General features: G+C 51.7%; 1 protein-coding gene across 1 annotated transcript in view; it reads left to right on the top strand.

Moving 5' to 3' along the window:
- Positions 1 to 2,127: 2,127 nt before the first annotated feature.
- The window catches only part of LOC132393269 (rho guanine nucleotide exchange factor 1-like), a 59,074-nt gene continuing 42,785 nt past the window's right edge, over positions 2,128 to 18,416 (top strand). The window contains exons 1-9 of the mRNA XM_059968296.1: positions 2,128 to 3,035; positions 3,665 to 3,745; positions 8,542 to 8,617; positions 9,087 to 9,254; positions 10,098 to 10,185; positions 10,284 to 10,394; positions 11,862 to 11,926; positions 12,684 to 12,863; positions 14,733 to 14,915. Coding sequence (XP_059824279.1) covers positions 3,021 to 3,035; positions 3,665 to 3,745; positions 8,542 to 8,617; positions 9,087 to 9,254; positions 10,098 to 10,185; positions 10,284 to 10,394; positions 11,862 to 11,926; positions 12,684 to 12,863; positions 14,733 to 14,915 — 967 coding nt within the window. The 5' untranslated portion in view covers positions 2,128 to 3,020. The remainder of the gene's footprint in view (positions 3,036 to 3,664; positions 3,746 to 8,541; positions 8,618 to 9,086; positions 9,255 to 10,097; positions 10,186 to 10,283; positions 10,395 to 11,861; positions 11,927 to 12,683; positions 12,864 to 14,732; positions 14,916 to 18,416) is intronic.

Below are 18,416 nucleotides of genomic sequence, written 5' to 3'. Positions count from 1 at the left end.
AAAGTTCAAAAGCAGCTATCATTTTCGAGAAACAGTATGATAAATAAACAATAGTAGTTAATTAGGCCATTTTGCCCATGTAGTCTGCTCCACCATTCGGTCTTGGCTGAGATATTTTTCCTTCTCAATTCTATTCTCCCACCTTTACCCTGTAACCCTTAACCCCCTTACCAATCTAAAACCTGCCAGTCTCTGCTATAAATGTACCCGATGACAACAGACAATACGTGCAGGAGTAGGCCATTCGGCCCTTTGAGCCAGCACCGCCATTCAATGTGATCATGGCTGATCATCCACAATCAGTACCCCGTACCTGCCCTCTCCCCATATCCCTTGACTCCACTATCTTTAAGAGCTCTATCTGACCCTTTCCTGAAAGCATCCAGAGAATTGGCCTCCACTGAATTCTGAGGTAGAGCATTCCATAGATCTACAGCTCTCTGGGTGAAAAAGTTTTTCCTCAACTCCGTTCTAAATGGCCTACCCCTTTTTCTTAAACTGTGGCCTCTGGTTCTGGACTCCCCAACATCGGGAACATGTTTCCTGCCTCTAGCGTGTCCAATCCCTTAATAATCTTATATGTTTCAATCAGGTCAAGTTGACCTGCACAGCCATCTGTGGCAATAAATTCCACAGATTCACCAGCCTCCAGATGAAGACACCCTTCTACTCTGACTGATGGAAACATACTCACCAAATCCACTCTATCTGGGTCTTTCAGGATCTAGTAAGTTTCAATGAAATTTCCCTCCCCCCCCCTCCCCCCCCCCCCCCCCCCCCCCCCCCCCCCCCCCCCCCCCCCCCCCCCCCCCCCCCCCCCCCCCCTCTAAACTCCCGATAAATATAGACCCAGAGAGATTGACCACTCCCCTCCCCATACATTAAACTTTTAACTGCAAAGATTCAAAGTACATTTATTAGCAAATTACGTATGCAGCATACAACCCTGAGACTGTCTTCCCATAGACAGCCATGAAACAATGAAACACCATGGAACCCATTCAAAGAAAAAAATCAAACGGCCAACATGCCAAGAAAAAGGACAAATTGCCCAAACAGCAAAAAAAAACAAGTTACCCCCCCGTCCCTTTAAAACTACTCTCCTCCCATTTTAAACCTATACCTCAAGTTTTTTGCTCCCTTACCCTGGCAAAGAAGACTTCAATGCATTCCCCTATTTATGCCCTCTTTCAGGTCTCCCATCAGTTTCCTACGCTCCAAGAAGCAAAGGCACAGCCTGCCCAACCTCTCCCTATAACTCAAGGCCCTCGAATCCTGACAACACTCCTGTGAATCGTCCTTCAGCTCTTTCCAGCGTACATGACGTCTCCCTTTTACAAGGGTAACTAAAACTGTACACAATACTCCAGGCACGGCCTCGCCAGCATCTCGCACAACTGCAACAGGACATCCCAGCTCTAACACACATTGCCCTGCCTGACAGAGACTGGTACACCAAACACCTTCCTCACCACCTTGTAACATCACTTTCAGGGATACCACGTACCTGAAGCCAGTTCTAAAACACTCCCAAGGGCCCTACTGTTGACCAGTTTTCAGAGTCAGATTACTTTTCATTTGAGTTTTACTGTGAATTTGGTAAGATTTGTTTATCTGAATCATTTGTATTACTTGAACTAACTAAGTGGCTTATATTATGGATACATCAGTGATCTTAAATGAATTATGTGTATATTAAGTTGATCTTCATAAAAGTTATTCCAAAGTGTATATATTTGCTTCTGGGGATTGGATGACGCCAGCTCTTCCCAGGGTGAGGTTTTCCGTTCCCTACATCCGAGGTGTTCTTCTCCTTTAAAGAGCAGTTTTCCTTCCTCCACCACTGATGCTGCCCTCGCCTCTGTCTCCTCCATTTCCCGGGCATCCACTCTGTCATCTTCTTCCTGCCACCGTACAGAGTTCCTCGTGCCCTTAGCTATCACCCCAAGAGCCTCCGCCTCCAGCACATCATTCTCCATAAAGTCCGCCACTTTCAATGGGATCCTACCGCCAATTATATCTTTTCCTGTCCTCCCCAAGTCTCTGCTGTCCATAAGGATCACTCAAGCTGTGATTCCCTTCCGTTGAACTGCTGCTGCTAGGTTAACAAATTTCACGTCACATGCCAGTGATAATAAACCTGATTCTGATTCCGTTCATCACCCCCTAGCTAATCTCTCTCCCGGCACTTCATTGGTCATTGTAAGTTGTCCTGTGATTAGGTTTTGGTTTGTGGGTGGTCACTGGAATGGCGTGGCTTGATTCGTCCACCCGCACTGTATCACTAAATAACGAAAATAATCATCAGCAGGTACAGGTCGGGGAACCGCTTTCTCGCGCACCTTCACTCCGTCCGCAACAAGCAGGGTCTCCCGCTGGCCATTCTGACATGTCACTTCGCCACCAAGATGGGGCCATGCTGAGGTTGGAGGAGCATCACCTCATATTCCATCTGGGTAGCCTCTAACCTGAAAGCCCTGAGCATCGATTTCTCTATTTTACACTAATTTCTGTCCCCTCCCCCTTCTCTCTTCTTCCATTCCTCACTCTGGCTCTTTTCTCACCTGTTCTCTACTCCTTCCCTCCCTGTCACCTCGCTCTGGTGTCCCTTTATACCACGGTCCACTCTCCTCTCTCCAATCAGCCCTTCACCTTTCCCACCAGACACCTCCGAGCTTCTTCCTTCGTTCCCCCTCCCCACCTTCTAGCTTGTGCTCCTTCCCCTCCCCCTACCTTCCTATTCCGGCTGCTTCCCCCTACCTTTCCAGTCCTGGTGAAGGGTCTTGGCCAGAAACACTGACTGTTTATTCAGCCCCTGCCATGCTGAGTTCCTCCAGCATTTTGTGTGTTGTACACCAGTGGAGCAGGGGGTGTTGATTGTCGTTGTCCCGTCGTGGGCCGTGCGTAACTTTCCCTTTGTCTCCGCGGCAACAGAAGAAGGTGTTGAGAAGCAGAGGGTGCTGCAGGTGGCGGAGTGCTGTCGCAATATCCTGAAGGATGTCAACCAGGAAGTGCGGGACATGGAGAACTTGCGGGTATGAAACTCTGTGGGAAGTTGGGGAGAGAACTGCCGCAGTGGAGGGATCTTCACTCTGTGTCTGACCCCGGGAGTGTGTGATGGGACTGTGTGGAGGGAGCTTCACTGTGTCTGACCCTGGGAGCGTGTGATGGGACGGTGTGGAGGGAGATTCACTCTGTGTCGGACCCCGGGAGTGTGTGATGGGACGGTGAGGAGGGAGCTTCACTCTGTGTCTGACCCCGGGAGTGTGTGATGGGACGGTGTGGAGGGAGATTCACTCTGTGTCTGACCCCGGGAGTGTGTGATGGGACTGTGTGGAGGGAGCTTCACTGTGTCTGACCCTGGGAGCGTGTGATGGGACGGTGTGGAGGGAGATTCACTCTGTGTCTGACCCCGGGAGTGTGTGATGGGACGGTGTGGAGGGAGCTTCACTCTGTGTCTGACCCCGGGAGTGTGTGATGGGACAGTGAGGAGGGAGCTTCACTCTGTGTCTGACTCCGGGAGTGTGTGATGGGACAGTGTGGAGGGAGATTCACTCTGTGTCTGACCCCAGGAGTGTGTGATGGGATGATGGGACAGTGTGGAGAGAGGGTGGTTTCTGCAGTTTGTGTGTCTGAGTTAAGATCTGACATTTAACCCTTACAGCGCCTGAACGATTACCAGCGTCGACTTGATATCACAAACTTAAGACAAAGTACTGATCCTTTTGTGGTTGAACTTGTCAAGGTAAGGTGGTTGGTTTGGTGTCCTCAAAAGAGAGGTGTGTGGGAGGTGAACTAATCTGACACGGACAATAGACATCCTCACTGTGAGATTATTTCTGTCCGGGCTGTGTGTGTGGGAGGTTATTACCATGTATGTCAAGGGTTGGTCTCTGTATAGGAAATAGAAGTAGCATTGATCCCACATAATCCCACACCCCCACCTCCCAAATGCTGTCCAAGCTCACTGTCTTCTCTCTCGATCAATTTCCCCCACCTCTCTTTCTCACGGTCCCTTGTCTCTCTGTCAATGTCACCTCCACCATCAACACCTCCCACCTCCCCCAATCAACCGACCCACCTACCAATCAATCAATTCTTCCTCTTTCATCATTTCCCTGCCTTCCTTTCTATCTCCATTCTCTTCTCTGTTCGAATCCCCTGCTCTTTGCAACGAGCCCTTTCAACCTCTCGCTCTGTCACAACCCCTTTCCCAGTCTCTCTGTCCCAAACTCCACTTCTCTCACTGACCCCCTTCCCACTCACTCCTTTCCAATCCGACTTTCCCCCCATCGTTCCATCCTGACTCCTCCCCTCTCTCTACCCCATCCTCTCATCTCTGTCCATCCTAATCCCTTCCCCTCTCTCTCTCCGACCCAATCCCTTCCCCTCTCTCTCCGACCCAATCCCTTCCCCTCTCTCTCTCCGACCCAATCCCTTCCCCTCTCTCTCTCCGACCCAATCCCTTCCCCTCTCTCTCTCCGTCCCAATCCCTTCCCCTCTCTCTCTCCATCCCAATCCCTTCCCCTCTCTCTCCGTCCCAATCCCTTCCCCTCTCTCTCCGTCCCAATCCCTTCCCCCCTCTCTCCGTCCCAATCCCTTCCCCTCTCTCTCTCCGTCCCAATCCCTTCCCCTCTCTCTCTCCGTCCCAATCCCTTCCCCTCTCTCTCTCTCCGTCCCAATCCCTTTCCCTCTCTCCGTCACAATCCCTTCCTCTCTCTCTCCGTCCAGTCCCTTCCCCTCTCTCTCTCCGTCCCAATCCCTTCCCCTCTCTCTCTCCGTCCCAGTCCCTTCCCCTCTCTCTCTCCGTCCCAGTCCCTTCCCCTCTCTCTCTCCGTCCCAGTCCCTTCCCCTCTCTCTCTCCGTCCCAGTCCCTTCCCCTCTCTCTCTCTGTCCCAGTCCCTTCCCCTCTCTCTCTCCGTCCCAGTCCCTTCCCCTCTCTCTCTCCGTCCCAGTCCCTTCCCCTCTCTCTCTCCGTCCCAGTCCCTTCCCCTCTCTCTCTCCGTCCCAGTCCCTTCCCCTCTCTCTCTCCGTCCCAGTCCCTTCCCCCCTCTCTCCGTCCCAATCCCTTCCCCTCTCTCTCCGTCCCAATCCCTTCCCCCTCTCTCCGTCCCAATCCCTTCCCCTCTCTCCGTCCCAATCCCTTCCCCTCTCTCTCCGTCCCAATCCCTTCCTCCCTCTCTCTGTCCCAATCCCTTCCCCCCTCTCTCTGTCCCAATCCCTTCCCCCCTCTCTCTGTCCCAATCCCTTCCCCCCTCTCTCCGTCCCAATCCCTTCCCCCCTCTCTCCGTCCCAATCCCTTCCCCTTTCTCTCTCTCCGTCTCAATCCCTTCCCCTCTCTCTCTCCGTCCCAATCCCTTCCCCCTCTCTCCGTCCCAATCCCTTCCCCTCTCTCCGTCCCAATCCCTTCCCCTCTCTCTCTCCGTCCCAATCCCTTCCCCTCTCTCTCCGTCCCAATCCCTTCCCCTCTCTCTCTCCGTCCCAATCCCTTCCCCCTCTCTCCGTCCCAATCCCTTCCCCTCTCTCCATCCCAATCCCTTCCCCTCTCTCCATCCCAATCCCTTCCCCTCTCTCCATCCCAATCCCTTCCCCCTCTCTCTCTCCGTCCCAATCCCTTCCCCTCTCTCTCTCCGTCCCAATCCCTTCCCCCTCTCTCCGTCCCAATCCCTTCCCCTCTCTCCATCCCAATCCCTTCCCCTCTCAACATCCCAATCCCTTCCCCTCTCTCCATCCCAATCCCTTCCCCCTCTTCATCCCAATCCCTTCCCCCTCTTCATCCCAATCCCTTCCCCCCTCTCTCCATCCCAATCCCTTCCCCTCTCTCTCCATCCCAATCCCTTCCCCTCTCTCCATACCATTCCCTTCCCCTTCTCTCCATACCATTCCCTTCCCCCTCTCTCCATCCCAATCCCTTCCCCTCTCTCTTCATCCCAGTCCCTTCCCCTCTCTCTCCATCCCAGTCCCTTCCCCTCTCTCTCCATCCCAATCCCTTCCCCTCTCTCTCCATCCCAATCCCTTCCCCTCTCTCTCCATCCCAATCCCTTCCCCTCTCTCTCTCTCTCCCAACCCCCTTGTCTATCTCTGTACCAATCCCTTCCCCTCTCTCTCCCAACCCCTTGTCTATCTCTGTACCAATCCCTTCCCCTCTCTCTCCATCCCAATCCCTTACCCTCTCTCTCCATCCCAATCCCTTCCCCTCTCTCTCCATCCCAATCCCTTCCCCTCTCTCTCTCTCCCAACCCCCTTGTCTATCTCTGTACCAATCCCTTCCCCTCTCTCTCCCAACCCCCTTGCCTATCTCTGTACCAATCCCTTCCCCTATTTCTCTCTCCCAACCCCCTTGTCTATCTCTGTACCAATCCCTTCCCCTCTCTCTCCATCCCAATCCCTTCCCCTCTCTCTCTCTCTCCCAACCCCCTTGTCTATCTCTGTACCAATCCCTTCCCCTCTCTCTCCCAACCCCCTTGTCTATCTCTGTACCAATCCCTTCCCCTCTCTCTCCATCCCAATCCCTTCCCCTCTCTCTCTCTCTCCCAACCCCCTTGTCTATCTCTGTACCAATCCCTTCCCCTCTCTCTCTCTCTCCCAACCCCCTTGCCTATCTCTGTACCAATCCGTTTTTCCCCATTCTCTTTGTACCAATTTACTTCCTCCTCTGTTTGTACAATGCTCGTCACGCAGTCTCAGTCCCAATCCCCCTTTCTGCTCTCTCTGTCCCAATCTCCCTTAACCCCCACTCTCCGTTTCAATCCCCCTTACCCCTTCCCCATATCTCTCTGTACCTGTATCACCTCCCGTATCCCTCTGGAAGCAGCATCCCATTTTAAACTTCACTCTGCTGCACCCCCTGTCCTTCAGCTCCTGCCTCGCTCAGACCTGGAGAGTATTAACACCCTTTACTCTTAAAAGACCCTCAAGTCTCACCTGGTCGTGATATACCCATTCTAATTCTCGAGTTAGTTGCTCAAGTTGTTCCCATTATAAACATCTCCTGGCACCTTTAAGGAGATTATATTCTCTCACGAATTCACCCCACTATTTATGGAATTGGATTTATTATTACTAACTTAGCAGTACAGTGAGAAGAGAAGTTGAATGACTATAAATTTCAACATAAATATATAGTGCAGAATAAAGGAATAATGAGCCAGTGTTCATGGACCATTCAGGAATCTCAGAGCGAAGGGGAAGAAGCTGTTCCTGATTCATTGAGTGTGGGTCTTCTGGCTCCAGTACCACCTCCCTGATGGTCGTAATGACCACCCCTGTTCCGGATGACCATATGGTCATGGATGCTACTTTCTTGAGGCACCACCTCCTGAAGAAGAGGAGGATTGTGCCTGTGGTGGAGCTGGCTGAGTCTGCAATACTCTGGACCATTCAGGAATTGCGGGTCTGCCTCCTTCATGTTTTCATCAGTGTTTTGGATCCAGGGTAGATCCTCCGAGATACCAACGTCCAGGAACAGCTGTAGAAGTTAGGAATTAAAAATTTAATGCTAAGTTTTTTTTCTCCCTGCACGTTCTTTCTTCAGTACCGCAGAGTGCTTGGGACTCCCATCCACCCTTAATAAATACAAATTAAGCATTAAAGCTTGGATCTTAATCAATAAGGGTATTGAAGGGGTGGGGCAGTTCCTAGTGGGACTGAATCTCCAGCAAACACAGGAGGGATAATTATCCCAATTCCTGTCCTCGGCGTGGCTAAGCACAGTTCCGTGGCTGTGTTCAAATTTGCTGATGTCATCGCTGCTCCTGGCGAATCGCCGGCAGTGATGAGTCAGCTGGCTGGAATGAGGCATTACGACACCCTCTTGCTCACCGTTGCTGAAGATAAAGAGCTGAGGGCTGCCCTCAGGAAGGGGCAGGAGGTGGAGTCAGCAGCTTGAAATCCCTGGGCAGGAACGTATCGGGTGACCTGTTCTGGGCCAGGCACACAGGCGTAATCTCAAGGAAGGTGTTTACTGTTTTAGGAGCCTAAGGAGGTTTGGTGTTGTCACTGAGCACTCTGCAAAGTGTCATTGAAAGTGTCCTGACTGGTTGCATTGTACCTGATACGGCAATTCGAACGTGCAGGAATGCAAGAAGCTGCAGAGACTGGTGGAGTCAGCCCAACATATTGCAGGCATGTCCCTCCCCACCATTTGTATTATCTACAGAAGGTGCTTCTTCAATAAAGCCATCTTCTCATTTCTCCCATCGAGCTTAAGGCACAGAAGCCTGAAGTCCCACACCACCACATACAGAAACGGCTACTTCCCTTCAACCGTTTGGTTCCTGAACCAACCGGCACTGACTCAGTACAACAACGATGTGAGCACTTTGTACAACAACAATAGACAGGTTTTGTTCTAATTGTGTTATTTTCTGTATAAAAAAAAGTGCATAATTTATGATTAATTTATATTTTCCTCGTGAATGCAGCTTATGTGATGCTCTGTGCCTGTGCAAGTAAGATTTTCGTTGCACCTGTCCACGCATGGACCTGTGCTTCTGACCATAAACTTGACTTTCACCTTGACCCCTGTGCCTCTCGCTACAGAACCTGGATCTCACGCAGAAACGGATGGACCATGAAGGGCCACTGGTCTGGAGGTTGACTAAGGAGAAGGCAATTGGTGAGTGAGGTTGTGGAACAAGCCAAAGGGTTTACGGGCTTATGTCTGGGTACAAGGACAGTTGTGGTTTTATTAAGTGTGGAGTCCGTAGTGCAGGTTCAGGACCCTGTTTGAGGTGATTTGCACTGGAGGTGGGCGGTCTCAAGAGGCTGGCAAGGTGTGGTTCCAGAATCTCCATCCCCATCTGGGATGTGGAGTCAGGATCCAAGATGCAAAGTAGACTCCCTATTCAGCCGAAGGTTTTTGGCCCAAAACGTCAGTTATACACTTTTCCTATATACTGCCTGGCCTGCTGGGTGCCTCCGGCATTGTGTGTGTTCATATTCTGGGTTCCTTCTTTTCTGCTTTTTCTTTCTTTCTTTCTTTCTCTCTTCTTGCTCCCCCCATTCCCCCATCTCCCACAACACACCGCTCCTCCCTCCCTCCACCTCACCCTCTCAGCCCGTGTCTGACGCTCCTCTGTCCGCAGACGTGCACGTGTTGCTGCTGGACGACAGCCTGGTGCTGATGCAGAAGGTGGACGACCGGATGGTTCTCAAGTGCCACAGCAAGAATTCGAGCAGTACCGCCGAGGGAAAGCAGCTTCTGTGTCCCATCGTCAAGCTGGGCAGCGTGCTGGCCCGCGACGTGGCCACAGGTGGGTGTGGCATAGGTGACAGGGCCAGGGGTGGGAAGACACGCGAGGGTAGGATGGGGTGCAGCTTTGGGAATGCTGTGTCAGTTTGCCCTCTCCGTGCTGTCTCCCTCTCCGCCCAACCATCACTCTCCCCCTCCCATCTCCACCATCTCGGTCTCGTGTCTCATTCCCCTCTCCCTTCCTTTCCGCTCCCATGCTCGCCTCTCCCTCTCACCCTCCCTCCACTTCCCCCTCATGCTTGTCTCTCCCTTTATCTCTCCCCAGTCTCCTCTCCTTTCTCCCCTCCCCATCACTCCCACTCTCCCCGCATTGTCCTTCCGCCCCCTCGCTGCCTGTCACCCTCCTCACCCTCTCCTGCCCTCTGCTCCCCTCCATCTTTCCCTAACTCACGTTGTCCCTCTCTGTCTCCCCCCATTATTCTTACCCTCACAATCCTCCTGTCATCCTCTCCCCTCACCCACGTGCTTCCTCGCTTCTGTGTGCGTGTGTATGCACGTGCCAGTGTTTAGTGTGTGTTGTTCACGTGTATTTCTGTGCACGTGTTCCTGTGTGGTGTGAGTGCATTTGTATTGTGTGTGTGTGTGTGTGTGTGTGTGTGTTCTTGCGACTTGATACACCTATTCCGATATTGTATGTCCTGTATTTTGTGCGTGTCCTGTGTCTATTCCTGTGTTTTGTGTGCATGATTGTGTATTTGTGCAGGTTTCCTTTGTGTGTGTCCTAAGTATTTATTCCCCAAGTGTATTCCGTGCGTACGCATTTAGCCGAGGCTCAGCTGCTGTACAACTCCTCCCCCCACTATCCATTTCTCCCTCTAATACCTTCCACCTTCCTCTCTTCCAGACCGTAAGGCCTTCTTCATCCTCTTCCATACGTGGACGGGCCCCCAGATTTATGAGCTGGTCGCATCGACTGTGTCTGAGAGGCGCAGGTGAGTCCGGTGTCGTGGCCAGAGTGAGGGTTGGCAGGGGAAACGGGACCTCGTTGAGCCGTTTGAGACAATTGAGCACCCTCTCCTGTCTCCTGCAGCTGGTGTGACAAAATACAGAGCACGCAAGCAGCCCTGAGTCTCGCAAAGCCATCAATGGCAGGCCGAAACAGCCTGGTACCACCTCCGGGAAATGCCCCCCTCAGTCCCACGTAAGTACAGCATCCCTTGTTTTAGCTGCAGACCCAGGGGGAGAAATGGCAGGTGGGGTTTAATCCGGGCAAGCTGAAGAGAGGTGCTTAGGGAGTTCAAACGTAAAGGGATGGTAGACGGTCAAGCTGAGACCCTTAGCAACAGGGGATCTTGGAGACCAGTCTGAAAGTAGCCTCGCAAGAAGGTGCACATCATGCTTGCCTTCAGCAGTTGGGCCATTGAGTCTGAGCTTCAGTAAGTTATGCTGGAGCTTTGTAAATCTCTGACCAGTCCCATCTAGACTATCGTGTTCAGCTTTGGTTGCCCTGTTACAGGAAGAATGTGAAGACTTTGGGGAGGGCGCAGAGGAGTTGCTGCCTGGTTTAGAGGGCACAAGCTATAGGAGATGTTGGACAAGCTTGGGTTGTTTTCTTCTGGAGCTGCAGAAGCTGAGGGGAGATCCCACAGAAGCTTCTATGATTGGGAACGCCTGTGAACGTCATGACAGTCTCCTGCGTGACGGAGGAATGGGAGAGTGTGTGAAACCGGGAGGGAGGGGTGGGGTGGTAGTGACGAGGGACACTGGTTTGGAGACGTGCATGGGGTGTGGGAGAGGTCAGGAGTGTGTACAGTTCAGACATTTCTGTTGATCTGATCCCTGTCTGCTCCTCTTCTCCCCTTACCCCCTCAACCCTTCATTTCCTTCATATTAATCTTCTTTGCCTCTTCTGGTCCTCTTGCTCTCTACAATCCTTCTCATCTCTTTCCCTCAACTCCTCTTGCCCACTTTACCTCCTTTCAACTGCTTCCACCCCTTTCCCATTCTCACACTCTCTTGCCCCTCCGCCTTTACCCCTCAATTTCTCTTGTGCCCTTCTCATCACGCTCAATATCCCTCCCACATCCCAATATTTTCCCCTTCACATCCTCAACCATCCCTTTTCCAAAACCCTTCACCCCTTCTGCAACCCCCCAACACCTCTCGCCCCTTCCCCATCTAATCATCTTGCTTTGTTCCCTCACCCCCTCTCAATTGCTCTCAACGCACATTGCCGCCTTTGCCCCATCATCCTCGACTTCAATCCCGTTTCACCCTTTAACTCTATCAACTTTTCACCCTCACCCCCTTTTAATCCATTTGAAATCTTCCACTCATCTTCTACCCCACACCCACGTCCCCCCAAATCCACTTTTCCCCATCCACTCTTACCCCAATTATTTTTTCCTCCCACCTCCCTCTTTCCCCTTCCATCATCACCCTCTTACAACTCCACTTCCCAACCGCCGTCTTGATCCTCATCTTGTCATCACCTTTAAACCCTCACACAACTTTTACGCCTCACCTCTGTCTACCACCCACTCAACCTCTCCCAACTCCTCCTCCCCCCTTCTGACCACCCCTTGCCCTTGCCCCAACACCTCCCACCCCTTCTTACCCCCCTCCCCACCCGTCAACTACTCCCATTTCCCTCTGACCCCCACTGCAGGGAGCCAATGATGAGCTCGGAGAATGGTTTCTCGACCCGCGATCGGATTGGTTCGGAGCTGACTGGTGAGGGTGTGAGGGAGCGGGTAGGGCGGGAGGTGGGGGCGAGGGGAGTGGGCGGGAGAGGGGTGCGAGAGCAAGTGTTGGCTGTGATTTTTGCAGGGAGATGAGGGGAGGGAGACAAGAGCGGTAGGGGTTGAGGAATTGGTGAGCAGTTTGAGGTGGGGGGAAGATTGTGGAGTGAGTGGGGAGTGTGAGGTTGGGATGAGAGAGGGGAGCAGAGGGCTGAGGATTGGGGGTAAGGGAGTAAGCAGAGGGCGTGGATTGTGGGGGCCAGTTGCAGGTGAGGGTGGGGGTAAAAGGGAGAGGTGACATCTTTCTTGAGCCTGAGGGCCTGACCTCTCACCTTTGGCAGGGGTCAAGCTTGGGATTCGGGTTACCAGGAGAATGCTGTTGAGTTTGGGACGGCACTTGCAGGGGTGGGGGGGCTGGTTTGCAAGGAGGGAGGTCTTGATTTAGGGTCATAAAATGGTGGGATCAGGAGTGGGATCATGACCCTTGCTGGAAATTCCCATTATGAGGTGATCTTTGGGACGATATCCTATTGTAATTTCCCCTAAACTAGACCTAGTAGGGTCATGTCCCTGGGTTTGGATCGGTTCGTGACCTTAGCCTCAGGTCAGGTCAGGTCGTGACCCCAGGCTCAGGTCAGACTGACTTGGGTCAATGTGAGTAATGTTGTGCCGCCGGGTTGCTATCGTGACACTGGGATGAGTCCAGGTCTTTGCTTCACTTGTCACCATCTGACGTGTTCCTGCTGCAGGGAAGCTGAGCGACGGTTTGCTCCAGGACGGAGGCGCGGGAGAGCCGGGGGCGGATGAGCGGCCCGCCTCCGAGGCTCTCGCCCAGCTCTTGACTGACCAGCTCAAGGCCAACAACATTGACCTGTCCAGACTGGCCTCAGGACCTTCAGAGCGGTGGGCAGATGAGGCATTGGAGGATGGTGAGTGTCCACTCTCCTCCTCCCCCACACTCAGCCGTTCCCATCAGCAGTAGAAATGTGGAACCCCCCCCCCCACATGAACGCACATTGTCTGTGTGCATCTGTCTTTTTTTCTCTCGTGCTCTCCTCTCTCCCCCCTCTCTCCCCCCTCTCTCCCCCCTCTCTCCCCCCTCTCTCCCCCCTCTCTCCCCCCTCTCTCCCCCTCTCTCCCCCTCTCTCCCCCCCTCTCCCCCCTCTCCCCCCTCTCCCCCCTCTCCCCCCTCTCCCCCCTCTCCCCCCTCTCCCCCCTCTCCCCCCTCTCCCCCCTCTCCCCCCTCTCCCCCCCTCTCCCCCCCCTCTCTCCCCCTCTCCCCCCCTCTCTCCCCTCTCTCCCCCCCCCCCCATCACTTGCACGTAAGCACACGTTTACATGCACATATTTGTAACGTGTACACACCGACTCACACAGATACCTACACATTCATGCCAATTTTAGCAAGGCCTTTGACAGGATCCCACGAGGAGCTTCAGTTGCTCAGCATTCATATTGAGGTAGTAAATTGGTCTAGGTAAAAACCAGAGACTGGTAGTAGGTAGTAGCATCTCTGACTAGAGGCCTGTGGCTAGCGGTGTGCCAGAGTGATCAGTGTTGTTTGTCATCTGTATCAATATCAGGATGATAATGTGGTAAACTGGATCAGCAACTTTGCAGATGACACCTAGATTGGGCTGTAGTGGACAGCGAGGAAGACTGTCAAAGCTTGCAGCAGGATCTAGACCAGCTGGAAAAATGGGGTGATGAATGGCAGACGGAATTCAATGCAGACAAGTGTGAGGTGTTGCACTTTGGAGGGACCAGCTGGGGTAGGACTTGCCTGGTGAGGAGTCCGGTAGAACAGGGGAATCTGGGAATACAGATCCAGAATTCTCTGAAAGTGCGTCACAAGTCGATAGGGTCGTAATGACACATTGGACCCCATACATCAGAGCACTGAGTACAGGAGACAGAACGTAATGTTGAAGTGGAAACCAAGTATGGCGTATAATATATAGCTCTGGTCAGCTACATACAGGAAAGGTATTGATAAGATTGCACAGACACAGAGAAAATTTACAGGGATATTGCCAAGACTTGAGGATATGAGTGAAAGGGAAAGGTTGAATAGGTTAGAACTTTATTCCCTTGAGCACAGAATGGGGGAGATTTGATAGAGGTATACAAAGTTCTGAGGGGTATCGATAGAGTAAATGCAAGCAGGCTTTTTCCACTGAGATTCAGTAGGACTAGAGCTACAGGTCATAGGTTATGGGTGAAAGGTGAAATGTTTAAGGGAAGCTGGGGGTGGGGGGGGCGGATCTTCACTCGGAGGTTGCTGCGACAGTGAGATGAGCAGCCGGGATGGGAGGGGTATGGAGGGCTATAGACCAGGGGCAGGTGGATGGGGCTAGGCAGGATAAACAGTTCAGCATGGACTAGATGGACCAAAGGGCCTGATTCTGAGCTGCAGTGCTTTGAGTCGATGACACTCACACAACCTGTACATGTGCAAGGACAGTGCACGCCCGACTCTCTCCACCAGCCACTCCCTCTCTCACTAAGCCCCAAGTCACTCCCCGACCCTCTCTTAGTTTCCCGAGCCTATCCCTGCTCTTCACCCTATCTCTCTCTCTCTCTCCCCGTTCTCTCCATTCCCCTCATGCTCTCTTTCTAGGCTTGTCCTTCTCCACGCTGATATATCCGTGCCTCCCTGCCCTCTGTTCCCTTTGCCCTGCCTGCAAGTACCCCGCGCCCACTCTCTCCACCCATTCACAGCTTGGAGAGGGTGGTGGTGTGGAGAACGATCCTAACGACCATCTCTTAAACCACCACCCCCCCCTCCACCTCCGCAGTGCACAGGTTGAAGTGGGAGCTGTGCTCCAGCAAGAGGACCGCCCCGGGGGAAGGCTTGGCCAGCGGTGCGGAGCAAAGCGAGGGGGCCCCGGCGGACCCCGGAGAACCCGGCGGACAGGCAGAGGACGGAGAGGAGACGCCGGAGGGGACCGGAGATGGGGAGGAGCAGGAGAACTGGGAAGGTGAGGGAGTCTCAGGCCATGGAATATCGGTGGGACAGTTAAAGGGATGGGACATTGGTGGAACAGTTATGGGAATATGATGCCAAGGGAGGAGAGTGTTTGTGAGATTGTTTTGGGATGGTGTGTTTGTGTGTTACAGGGTTAGGATCCCGAGGCAAGGGAATGTTAGTGGGACACAGATCTCAAGGGAAGGCTATCTCAGTGGGATAGTACAGGGGTGGGAGGCCTGGGGCAGGGAATATTTCTGAGACAGTTATAGCAATGGGATCCATGAGAAAAGAAAAGCTGGAGGGACAGTAATAGGGAGACAAGTGGAAGGGAATGTTCGTGGGACAGTAGTATGGATGGGAAGACCTCAGGGAAGGGAATGTTCGTGGGACAATAAGTAGGGATGGGGGAAGGGAATGTTGGTGGGGCTGTAGTAGGAATGGGGGGATTTGGGGGAAGGGAGTTTTGGTGGGATGGTAGTAGAGATGGGGGATGTGGAGGAAGGGATTGTTGGTGAGACATTGGCAGGGATGGGGGACTGGACAGAAGTCGGGATAGGGAGACCTCGGGAAGGGAATGTTGGTGAGACAGTAAGTAGGGTTGGGGAGACCCCAGGGAAGGGAATGTTGGTAGTTATGGTAACACGCTCAAACAGCACAATACATGAAAATATGCACACAAACACACAAAATACACACACACACAACATGGGATACAGAAAAACATATAGCGGAACAAACACGCGCATTATTAAATCGGGCGGGTATCTCAGAGGTGAATTATTGAATCGGTGGGCGGGTATCTCAGAGGTGAATTATTGAATCGGTGGGCGAGTATATCAGAGGTGAATGATTGAATTGGACGGGCGGGTATATCAGGGATGAATTATTGAATCGGTGGGCGGGTATCTCAGAGCTGAATTATTGAATCGGTGGGCAGGTATCTCAGAGGTGAATGATTGAATCGGAGGACGGGTATATCAGGGATGAATTATTGAATCGGTGGGCGGGTATCTCAGAGGTAAATGATTGAATTGGACGGGCGGGTATCTCAGAGGTGAATGATTGAATTGGACGGGCGGGTATCTCAGAGGTGAATGATTGAATAGGACGGGTGGGTATATCAGAAGTGAATTATTGAATTGGACGGGCGGGTATATCAGAGGTGAATTATTGAATCGGTGGGCGGGTATATCAGAGGTGAATTATTGAATAGGACGGGCAGGTATATCAGAGGTGAATTATTGAATCTTTGGGCGGGTATATCAGGGGTGAATTATTGAATAGGACAGGCAGGTATATCAGAGGTGAATTATTGAATTGGTGGGCGGGAATATCAGGGGTGAATTATTGAATTGGACAGGCGGATATATCAGAGGTGAATTATTGAATAGGACGGGCGGGTATATCAGAGGTGAATTATTGAATCGGTGGGCGGGTATATCAGGGGTGAATTATTGAATAGGACAGGCGGGTATATCAGAGGTGAATTATTGAATTGGACGGGCGGGTATATCAGAGGTGAATTATTGAATAGGACGGGCGGGTATATCAGGGGTGAATTATTGAATTGGTGGGCGGGTATAGCAGAGGTGAATTACTGAATTGGATGGGCGGGTATCTCAGAGGTGAATTATTGAATCGGTGAGCGGGTATATCAGACGTGAATTATTGAATTGGACGGGCGGGTATATCAGAGGTGAATTATTGAATGGGACGGGCAGGTATATCAGGTGAATTATTGAATCTTTGGGCGGGTATATCAGGGGTGAATTATTGAATAGGACAGGCGGGTATATCAGAGGTGAATTATTGAATTGATGGGCGGGAATATCAGGGGTGAATTATTGAATCGGTGGGCGGGTATATCAGAGGTGAATTATTGAATAGGACAGGCGGGTATATCAGAGGTGAATTATTGAATTGGACGGGCGGGTATATCAGAGGTGAATTATTGAATAGGACGGGCGGGTATATCAGGGGTGAATTATTGAATTGGTGGGCGGGAATATCAGGGGTGAATTATTGAATCGGTGGGGGGGTATCTCAGAGGTGAATGATTGAATTGGACGGGCGGGTATCTAAGAGGTGAATGATTGAATTGGACGGGCGGGTATATCAGAGGTGAATTATTGAATAGGACGGGCGGGTATATCAGGGGTGAATTATTGAATCGGTGGGCGGGTATATCAGAGGTGAATTATTGAATCAGTGGGCGGGTATCTCAGAGGTGAATTATTGAATTGGGCGGGTATCTCAGAGGTGAATTATTGAATCAGTGGGCGGGTATCTAAGGGGTGAATTATTGAATTGGGCGGGTATCTCAGAGGTGAATTATTGAATTGGGCGGGTATCTCGGGTGAATTATTGAATTGGGCGGGTATCTCGGGTGAATTATTGAATTGGGCGGGTATCTCAGGGGTGAATTATTGAATTGGGCGGGTATATCAGAGGTGAATTATTGAATCGGTGGGCGGGTATATCAGAGGTGAATTATTGAATCGGTGGGCGGGTATCTCAGAGGTGAATTATTGAATTGGGCGGGTATCTCAGGTGAATTATTGAATTGGGTGGGTATCTCAGAGGTGAATTATTGAATTGGGCGGGTATATCAGAGGTGAATTATTGAATCGGTGGGCGGGTATCTCAGAGGTGAATTATTGAATCGGTGGGCGGGTATCTCTGAGGTGAATTATTGAATTGGGCGGGTATCTCAGAGGTGAATTATTGAATTGGATGGGTATCTCAGAGGTGAATTATTGAATTGGACGGGCGGGTATATCAGAGGTGAATTATTGAATCAGTGGGCGGGTATCTCGGGTGAATTATTGCATTGGGCGGGTATCTCAGAGGTGAATTATTGAATTGGGCGGGCGGGTATATCAGAAGTGAATTATTGAATTGGACGGGCGGGTATCTCAGAGGTGAATGATTGAATCGGTGGGCGGGTATCTCAGAGGTGAATGATTGAATCGGTGGGTGGGTATATCAGGGGTGAATGATTGAATCGGTGGGCGGGTATCTCTGAGGTGAATTATTGAATCAGTGGGCGGGTATCTCGGGTGAAATATTGAATTGGGCGGGTATCTCAGAGGTGAATTATTGAATCGGTGGGTGGGTATCTCAGAGGTGAATGATTGAATCGGTGGGCGGGTATATCAGGGGTGAATGATTGAATCGGTGGGCGGGTATCTCTGAGGTGAATTATTGAATCAGTGGGCGGGTATCTCAGGGGTGAAATATTGAATTGGGCGGGTATCTCAGAGGTGAATTATTGAATTGGGCGGGTATATCAGAGGTGAATTATTGAATTGGTGGGCGGGTATCTCAGAGGTGAATTATTGAATCGGTGGGCGGGTATCTCAGAGGTGAATTATTGAATTGGGCGGGTATCTCAGAGGTGAATTATTGAATTGGGTGGGTATCTCAGAGGTGAATTATTGAATTGGACGGGCGGGTATATCAGAGGTGAATTATTGAATCAGTGGGCGGGTATCTCGGGTGAATTATTGCA

Source organism: Hypanus sabinus, chromosome 1, assembly GCF_030144855.1.
Source record: "Hypanus sabinus isolate sHypSab1 chromosome 1, sHypSab1.hap1, whole genome shotgun sequence".
Taxonomy (NCBI): Eukaryota; Metazoa; Chordata; class Chondrichthyes; order Myliobatiformes; family Dasyatidae; genus Hypanus; species Hypanus sabinus.
Note: the sequence above shows the minus strand (reverse complement) of the source record. Positions and strands in the feature narration are given on the sequence as shown.